The sequence below is a fragment of the Drosophila mauritiana genome, chromosome X (assembly GCF_004382145.1).
Source record: "Drosophila mauritiana strain mau12 chromosome X, ASM438214v1, whole genome shotgun sequence".
NCBI classification, from domain to species: domain Eukaryota; kingdom Metazoa; phylum Arthropoda; class Insecta; order Diptera; family Drosophilidae; genus Drosophila; species Drosophila mauritiana.
In genome coordinates, this window is record NC_046672.1 from 5600907 (window position 1) to 5610749 (window position 9843).

Here is a 9843-nt window from a genome sequence, read left to right on the forward strand (position 1 = left end):
GCTGGGCAACCAATTAAGCTTTGTCAAATTGTTTGGCATTTGAAGAGCAGTTGGAAAATGGGTGGAATTGGGTGGAAATGGCTGCCGCTGCACCGCCGACTTTCCACCGGTCACTTTTTTATGATGGTTTTCCAACCGAGTGCACATTTCCGATTTCTTTACGCTCAAGCATATTACCAATCGATCCCAAAGTATTTCGTTTTAAAATCCTTCTCTTCATCAAGCGAAAAATCTATTGTGATCATGAATGTGCCATTTTTTAAAATTTATTTACGTGTTCTTTGATTTTTCTGTCTAACTATAGTGCGTTAGTGATAACTGATAATCTTGCTGATTATATATTTTCTTATTCAACATAATGCTTTTTCCTTTTTCCGCCCGAAAGGCGAATAAATCCGCTGATTTTCTTGGCTTGCGCTCCGGATTTAACTTTATAAATTGCACGCGGTAAGATGCTTGTTGATCATTATGAATAGTTCCAAATCAAACTGATATTCTCCACAGAAATGCGGATCTTTTGTCCAAGGGTTATGAGCCACCGAAGGCGATCAAAACTGGCACCTCCATTGTGGGCATCATCTACAAGGACGGCGTTATCCTGGGCGCCGACACTCGCGCCACCGAGGGACCCATTGTTTCCGACAAGAATTGCTCCAAAATTCACCACCTTCAGGATCACATATAGTGAGTAGCCAGCATTCGGTTGCGCCATTGAAAACGAACCCCTACATATCTGCATTGCCCAATCGCAGCTGTTGTGGAGCCGGCACCGCTGCCGACACCGAAATGATTACCCTGACGACCAGCGCCGAGCTGGATCTGCACCGGCTGAACACCGAACGGCAGGTGCCGGTGGTCTGTGCGAGCATGATGCTCCGCCGGACCCTCTTCCGCTACCGGGGCCACATTGGTGCCGCCTTGGTGATGGGCGGCGTGGACAGGACCGGTCCGCAGCTGTACTGCATCTATCCGTGCGGTTCCAACGACAAGATACCCTACGCGGCCATGGGCTCTGGCACCTTGGCGGCCATGTCGGTGCTGGAGCACGGCTGGAAGCCCGACCTCGACCTGGAGCAGGGCAAGCAGCTGGTCCGCGAGGCCATCTCGGCGGGGGTGTTCAACGACCTGGGCTCCGGATCCAATATCGATCTCTGCGTGATCACCAAGCAGGGAGCGGTGTACCTGCGAACCGACACGATTGCCAGCGAGAAGGGCGAGCGGTTGGGCAAGTACGGCATCAAGCCCAACTCCACCATGGTCACCTCGATCTCCGTGCTGAGTCTGCAGGTCACCGATGAGCGGATCTACGCAGTGGAGGATCAACAGCCGGGCACCAGTGGCGTTCAGTGGGTTTCCTCGCAAGAGGATGAGGAACTGCCCGAAGGATCGCAGACTAAATCACCATAGACACCCTACCCCATACATTTAAGTTTGAGCAAATTAATCGTTAAATAGCAACTTTGCTTTACATAAATGTTAATGCATTCGCAGAACGCAGAGATTCCCTAGAAATTCTGGCATCATGTTGTTGATTCTGCGACTCCTGGTGCCAGGAACATGAGGCGTTTTTCCCTGGGGGGCATAGAATGTGCGGGAAAGTTGAAAAGTTGGACATGCCCACTAGAGAGCACTGTCCAAAACTCCAGAACGAACGAACGGTAGTGTTCGTATGGCACTCAAATAAGTCCAATCTTTTCTCTCAGTGTAGCTGGATGCGAATCGGAACCCGTCCCGTGGCCTAGCATTCTGCTCGAAAATTGTTTGAATCTCTTGGCAATTCGCAATGGTTGGACTGCCATCAATCCGGCAAGCATCTGGGGAGTCCTTCTGGCGGAGAATGCGGTGAAAGGATTCGAAGGAGGCCAGGTGTTTGTCCGCCCGTAATCGGGATCCAACTTCACTAGCATCCCATCAGGCGATGAACTGCGAGGACGTGTAAATAAGGCCAGGAATTCGAAATGGGGCTGCACAAGATACAGGATACAGGACTCGGGACTAGGCAACTGGAACTCCGGCGGAGACCAGCATCATTATAAGATTATATCGCAAGTCCACTCCTAGCCACACATCCGCATCCTTGGGGGGTGGGCAAGGTGACTCTGATTTTGTTTTGTCGACTGTTTGCCTCGGCTACCTTTGGCTTTTGCCCACTATGCACAGGTGCTCCAGTACGCCCATCTGTTGTCTGTCGCTCCGAACCTTTGACCTCCCATAGCCACCACCCGCCAGCCCGCGCCATGCTCCACATGTGTGCAGATTTTAAATTAGATTTCTGTGTGCACTCCGAGAATCCTAGCCTTGCCTGGCCTCGCCTTTGCTTTACTTGCGCCACGCCCGCTTTCTTTCGAGCTGCAAAGCCCGGTTATTGCGGATGCCATGTGGTCCTGATTCTCGTAGGGAATCCTCCCGCTTACGGAGTATTCGACGGTAATCTCGTTTACTTGATGGAACTATTTTATCATGGAATTGGCTGAACCCAAATTGAGTTAGACGATGACCGGGATATTTAAGAGATATCTTCCCTGAGGGCTTATTTATTATTGGAATAGAAATGTATAGTTGGATTTTTTTTATTTTAATTTAAATATAATATTGGTTTTTTAGACCGTCTACTCTTCTCCAGCGATTTACTCGTTCTCTTCTTCTGTTCACCCATTTGCCCCTTAATCCCTCCAGCCACATGTATTCACCGTGCAATCTGCCATCCATCAATCCAGCCATTCATCCATTTCGACCTCTGATCTCTGCTGGTTCAACGAACCCGGCCGGCGCAATCCTTTTTGCTCCCTTTTTGCTTGAAAGTCCGGCGATGAGGGTCCGAGCATGGGATTACATTTATTATTTATTTACGGGCACTTGGCCACCAGATGGCCAGGAAGCGCTGTTCCGGAGTGCTCCATCTGGCCATCCGACCTAGGCGCACTAATTGAATCACAATAGGAGGTGTGTTGGATGAGGCCAGACTTGCCCGACTCACAGGACCGACTGGACTCTCTGAAGTCCCATGTCAGAGGGTCGTGTCTCTGTGACTTCTCCTGCTGCCGGAAAATGCGTCAAGTGCAATTTAATTTAAATCGTGCGTAGCCAAGGGCATCGGCAGAAGGAGCACGAGCCGAGAGCCGAGAGCCGGGAGCATGGAGCGCGTAGCTGGAGCAGCAAGGATATCGTTGTTGGGGTCACGGCTGAGTATCTCTGTCCCCGGGGCCACTCGAGGCAGTCATTTCATATCCTGTTGTTTATGGCCATTCACACACAGAGGCAAACATATCCTTAAGGCCGGATCATGCTGCACAGGAGCAGCAGGACGACCTGGCTGTTGATGGGCCACGTGGGAGTCAAAGGTCAGTGTGCAAAGTGCCTGCGAATCGGAGGCCCAAACGGCGACGCATGTCCTGCGCCTGCGAAATGTGCCAACGGATGCGGACACGGATATTGACAGGCGGGCAATAAAAACAATAAAGACAACGGCGACAACAGAAACACCAGCAACACAAACACAAGCAACAATCAACCCAAAGGATTCGTGGACATTTATTATTTATACAACACCCATGCAGATGAGCAAAAAACAATATATGTCTCAATATATGCGACATGCATGAAGTACACGTGCAAGTTAAGCTTTATATCCTATATTTTTACTTTTTTTTTTTGTTCATTTTTGTATTTCCGGCACCAGGTGATCAGTTGAGTCAGCTCTTTCTCAGTGTTCATTAGGAACATCATGGCCTTGCCCTGCTCGATACCCTTTCTCAGTTCTTCTAGCCGAGCACGCATAGCTGTCACAGTAGGGTTGGCCAGGTTCTGCCGGTAGGCGGGGCCGAAGTAGTGCGTCCGCTGGAATCGGAGCTGCGCATCCGAAAGCGACGGGTTCGGCGAAGGACGGAACGACTTTCCCTTGCTGACCGGCTTCTTGACGTACTTCTCGTAGTATTGGTCTGGGAAAAAGGGTATCTTCACCAATCAGTTCACTTTGAAAGAATAGCTTACCCAGAGACATCGAGGCCAATTCGGGATCCAAACCTTTCTTTTCGCGCTTCAGTTTCATCTCTTCTTTCTGGTAGTTTTCTGGGGAAAAGGGTACCTCCGGAGACATTGAGGCCAATTCGGGATCCAAACCTTTCTTTTCGCACTTCAGTTTCATCTCTTCATTCTGGAAGTGTTCTGGGGAAAAGGGTACCTCCGGAGACATTGGGGCCACTTCGGGATCTAAATCTTTCTTTTCGCGATTCAGTTGCATCTCTTCATTCTGGAAGTTTTCTGGGGAAAAGGGTACCTCCAGAGACATTGGGGCCACTTCGGGATCTAAATCTTTCTTTTCGCGATTCAGTTGCATCTCTTCATTCTGGAAGTTTTCTGGGGAAAAGGGTACCTCCAGAGACATTGGGGCCACTTCGGGATCTAAATCTTTCTTTTCGCGATTCAGTTGCATCTCTTCTTTTTGGTAGTTTTCTGGGAAAAAGGGTACCTCCGGAGACATTGGGGCCACTTCGGGATCCAAAATATTCGTTTCGCGATTAAGTTGCATCTCTTCATTCTGGAAGTGTTCTGGGGAAAAGGGTACCTCCGGAGACATTGGGGCCACTTCGGGATCCAAAACATTCGTTTCGCGATTCAGTTGTATCTCTTCATTCTGGAAGTGTTCTGGGGAAAAGGGTACCTCCAGAGACATTGGGGCCACTTCGGGATCTAAATCTTTCTCTTCGCGATTCAGTTGCATCTCTTCATTCTGGAAGTTTTCTGGGGAAAAGGGTACCTCCGGAGACATTGGGGCCACTTCGGGATCCAAAATATTCGTTTCGCGATTAAGTTGCATCTCTTCATTCTGGTAGTTTTCTGGGGAAAAGGGTACCTCCGGAGACATTGGAGCCACTTCGGGATCCAAATCTTTCTTTTCGCGATTAAGTTGCATCTCTTCGTTTTGGTTTTCCATTTTCACAACATATGAAACTTCCTCGTTCTCTAATTTGACAAGTGAAAGTGAATTTTCTTCGGCAATCTATCAATAATGAAAACTCTGTTTTCAGTGCTGTACAATCTGGCTTGACAAGCAGTATTAGAAAAGTTCGATCCTTGAGGGCTGGCGAAAAGGATTGCCACATTTTAGGCGAAAACAATAACATCTAATATCGATTAACATTTAATCATCGTCCGTTTTGGGCGAAAACATTAACACATAACATCGTTAAACATTTAATCATAGCCCGTTTTTTGATTTTCCGTCAAAAAATAATAAGTTTTTTTGGCTTGTGTATTTTAATATTATTATGAGCTATTTATTTGACAAGTTCTTTAAGTAGCAATCCTGCCTATTTCCTCATAACATAGCTGGCCATTTTTTTTAAAACATATTCTTTGGCCCCATTTATTCAAGTGTCACTGTTTGGAGCCCGAAAAGTTTGCGATGCGATGCGAGGCGAGCAGACAGTGTGCTCCAGTTTTGAGCTGATGTCATCCAGAATCCCATTACGGACCCGTTCCTTTGATCTGCTGCCGCAATCAGGCTGCTGATTCTTTGCCAGCGAAACTTCTCCGTGTCCTTTTTTGCTAGCATTTTTATGTGTTCCTCTGTTTTCGGGCGGAGAAGGAAAAAAACTTGTGCTGCCGCACTTTTGTTACTTGTTACTGGTTCCTTGGCCAGTTTGCTTTTGGCCGGCAGCAAAGTTTGCACGCGGCCATTTAGCCCTGGCAGCATGAGGGATTGCCAAGTGGGTTATGGGTAGTGGGTAGTGGGTAGTGGTGAATGGAATGCATGCCACGTCAGATGGCCCCGGCTCAAAAGGGACGTGCTTCACAGCTTAAACAGGCGGCCATGCCCCGCCTCCTTTCCGGTGGGCGTCGGCGGACGTGCCCGGCGGCTGGTGGGCGTGGCAGCGGCATAATCATATAACTTGCAACACCAAAAGCAGAAGGCTGCAAGCAGAAGCGGCTTCATTATCGACAGCTGCAGTGTCTAATTAGCGCGTCCAACGCGTCGTATGCGCAATGAATAATTGTCGGTTACCTAGCCACTAAGCCGGCAGCCACCCAGCATCCCCACCCGGATGCCCAACCACCCAGCCACGCCTACTTGCTGCACCCTTCCCCCTCCCCCCATTGCGGTTGCAACTGGTCGGCCAAATAGGCCCAGGGCTTGGTGGGGCGCAGGTGGGGGTGTTGTAGGTTCACAGGGCGTGTATACCATTGCAGATAGAGATTTTGGACCTGCACGTGCCCCATGTGGAATCGCCTGGATCGAATCGAGCTCCAACTGGCCAGTCAGTCACGCGCCTAGGACCGACACTTATTACGTAATATCCATGAGCAAATTGTCCAAACTTGAGATGAAAACCAAACCCTTTCGAGGACAGCGATAAATCTCCCTCGATTCGCAACTATTTTTGCACACATAATTTGGTTTAGCACTCCAAATGCTTAAATAATTCCAAAATATTACATATTCGGCCCACTCAAAAGCTTTGTTACTGAGAATACTTCAGAATGGCTACGGCGAGCAAATCACAAGGCGATCGCCCAACTATGCTGCTTAATTTGGCCCAGGTACTCGAGGATTACGTCTCCTCATTAGGGATTATTAATTAGAGATTTATTCACCCTGAGCCGCAGCTAAGAAGTGGGCGTCCTTGGAGCGCCCAGCAGTTGTCATGGCATCCATCCACAAGACCACCCAACCGATTCCGGCGCAAAGCACCGCACAAGTGGCACATAACAACAATTGAATTTTCAGTTAACATCACTAATTAGTCGCAAGACACTTGGGGCGCAGTCAATATGCGTATTAATACACTGACGAAAATTTCCCAAAGCAATTGTAGATAAGAAAAGTGTATTTACTTCAAGATTCGCAATTACAACTAAACACATGTAATAAATATTGCTATTTTAGGCCTAAATAATAGTACATTTTGTCATTTCTATAGCAAAAGTAACAGCATTTTACAAGCTGATTGCGTGTACAATTTGCAGGTCCGTCTTATCGTGTTCATAAACCAGCGATAAGGAAGCATTTCACTGCTTTTGGGGCGTGTTATTAGCTTTTGGGCATGGTGGTGATAAGATGGGGGGTGGTAGGTAACATGCTTTGCCTACAAATGGAGCACGAAGGTCTGGACACTCTCGTGTGGCGGCGGCGGCCGTATGACCTGCTGCCCACTGGCGTCCAGGTGGTCCACGTACCGCAACGTGTTGATCAGCTGGTAGCCCAGGCGCTGGACCAATCGGGCGGAGTAGACACTGGTGCAGTCGACGGATACGAGCTGGTGCCCCAAATCCCTGCCCCGCTGGGCCACTGCCTCCATGAGGCGACCGCCCAGATTACGACCACGCAGCTGCGGATCAACGCCCAGTGCATGGACATGCAGGCAGCTGGGGACACTGAAGCGACGGCACACATCGGTGGCCGTCTCCACGGCGGAGAGCAGATGCAGAATGCTACCCCACTTCCCGCCGGCATATTTTCTCGCCTCCTCGGCCATGTGCTCCGGTTCGTGCGAGTCCTTTGGCCCCGCCACCACGGCGGCCACAATCCGGCCTTCGTGCAGCGCCACGAAGCATGTGCCATGGGGAACATTGGATAGCAGGAACTCCTTGTCCGCCGCCTCCGGCTCTGGAGGTTGTGTGCCCGCCGTCAAAGGTTCCTCGGGGTAATAGTAGGCCAGCAGGAAGGTCATCAGTTCCTCCGTTTCCCCGACGGCCACCTGGCGCACCACAATGTCATCTGTATACGGTTTCGCCATTTCGGGTTTCTTTTTGCAAATGTTTCTGAAACGATTCCAAACACGTGGAGACTTCACATACAACTGATCGTCAGCTGGCCAAGATTGCGGGCTTTCTGCAATCAGATGTTGCTTGGGTGGCATGTTGGATTCCAAGCTCTCCAAAGTGGATCGCTTGATGGTTGAGGTAGGTCGGAGTTATGTGGATGGTAAAGCGCAAAGCCCATGCTTTTTGCTTTTGACTTTCGTAAAGTAAGATTTTCAAACTTACTTCCTCAGATGATAAGGCATTTAAGTAATTAAGCAATTTCAAATTAACCGATGCTGAGGACTAAACTGCTTTAAGCTATTAATTTGATCTGCATTAATTTTCTCAATCACTCGCGAATCGCAACATTCCGTGTGCCCACACACATAATGGGCACTTTGTGTTGGGCACAACGGGTCCATTGTGTTGATGATGTCCGGAGAATGCGATGTTTTGCATTGATTAACCAATCAGCCGGGGGTAGCGAGGCGCAGAACACCACACTGAGGACCACCTCCGCAGCGCTACAAGGACTGCCCCACTCCGTAATCCCGTGGAGCAGGTCGCATTTCCATGCGGACTACGTGTGGCATTAAGTGGCGTCCAGTGGCGCTAATGGAGAGCATCGGAACCATTAGGAAAGGTATTAGGTCGGCTTAAGAACCTTGGATCCGCATACAACACAACATCTACGGCGGCACCGCAACAGCAGGGACGCACAACACGGACACAAGTAGCCTCCTGGCTGAGCAAATAAATGTGTTGTGTCCACGGAGGTATCGCCACGAATGCCCGGTGCCCTGCCCCAAATTTGCATCGATGAGGGTTTCGATGCCAGGTTCCGGGCTAGCGGATATGGATATACTTTCCCGGAAAGGGTGCTGCTCGGGCGACAAGAGTAATCCGTAAACTACGGAAACTACACAAACGACATCGACAGGGACACCACACGGCGTGGATGTGGGTGGGGTAGTGGGGCGGAAATGGACTTGGCCAGGGATTATGCCACTGAAACTTATGGAAGTGAAATCGAGCGCGCGAAGTTCAAGTGGCAGCCATTGTCCACCTCGGAAAACACACACAATTCTAATTGGAGTGCTGCTGGGCGGTGGGTGGATGTGGGTGGTGCTTTGCGTGGGCGGCAAGGTCAGACACAGACGGAGGGAGAGCCAACCGAGGATGTCCAAGCAAATCAACTAAAAATAAAGAAATGCTGCACAATGAAAGCATTAAGCTGGAGAGTCCTTGTCCTGCCCCCCATCGTCATTTTCGGACGGTGACATGGGCTTGAAACAGAGGGAGTCGTATACAGCGAGAAAAAATACGGTGCTTATGCTCCTACAAAACATTATGCCAACCCATCGTTGGTCACCTTCTGTAAAAATCCATGTACATATATAATTCTTTAGGCTGTATGAATGTAGATGTACAATAATTTAACTCTACATACATGTATTCAACATTTTTTAAAAACTTGTGGCAAACTTGTAATTATTTTGTATTATACTTCCGGGCTGTGGTTATATCGTAACTCGGTGGCTTCCGATTTCTTGCACACACTAGGGCGATGCCAGTTTTTGGATTAAGTAGCGCCACATTTTCGATACCAATCACAGCAACCAACTGCCATCCCTATTGACCTATTGGACCTGTACGCCTGGTAATTTAACTCAAAAATCGAAAAATAATTCTCTGAATACGGAACGCCATGCCTCGTTGAGTTCGTATTTAAATTTCCAATCGAACTGTGTCCACAAATGGGAATTCTATTTTTTGGCCATTTTTTGCAAATTTTGATGATGTTACCCCTTACCGAAAATGTGAAAATTGGACCAAAAATTGAATTCTCTAAATCGCTTAAAATGTGATAGGGATGGTTAGCCCTTGTAAGTACCTGCTCAAAACAGTTATTCTTTCAGCTTTATGATCAGTTTTAGTCAAGTTATGATAAAAATGGTCATCTAAAGTCGTTTAACTTTTGCCAAAATAATTGTTTTCGATTTTCCGTCATAAAATAATCAGTTTTTTTGCCACAACTTTAAAAATAATTGTCTAAATACGGAATGCAATATCTCGTTGAGTTCGTATTTAAATTCCCAA

The 9843-nt window shown here is 48.3% G+C and overlaps 3 protein-coding genes across 3 annotated transcripts; 1 reads left to right on the top strand and 2 right to left on the bottom strand.

Moving 5' to 3' along the window:
* Positions 1-299: 299 nt before the first annotated feature.
* Positions 300-1488, top strand: LOC117147508 (proteasome subunit beta type-7). The gene is made up of 3 exons (XM_033314417.1): positions 300-447; positions 505-684; positions 753-1488. The coding sequence occupies exons 1-3, from the start codon at positions 359-361 to the stop codon at positions 1405-1407; spliced, it is 924 nt and encodes a 307-aa protein (XP_033170308.1). The 5' UTR covers positions 300-358; the 3' UTR covers positions 1408-1488.
* Positions 1489-3270: 1782 nt separating this feature from the next.
* LOC117147095 lies at positions 3271-4933 on the bottom strand. The gene is made up of 3 exons (XM_033313861.1): positions 3991-4933; positions 3677-3938; positions 3271-3313 (listed from the first exon to the last, which is right to left on the bottom strand). The coding sequence occupies exons 1-3, from the start codon at positions 4931-4933 to the stop codon at positions 3271-3273; spliced, it is 1248 nt and encodes a 415-aa protein (XP_033169752.1).
* A 1876-nt stretch (positions 4934-6809) lies between these two features.
* On the bottom strand, positions 6810-7807 carry LOC117147163 (dopamine N-acetyltransferase). The gene has a single exon (XM_033313950.1). The coding sequence runs from the start codon at positions 7734-7736 to the stop codon at positions 7086-7088; it is 651 nt and encodes a 216-aa protein (XP_033169841.1). The 5' UTR covers positions 7737-7807; the 3' UTR covers positions 6810-7085.
* Positions 7808-9843: the final 2036 nt, after the last annotated feature.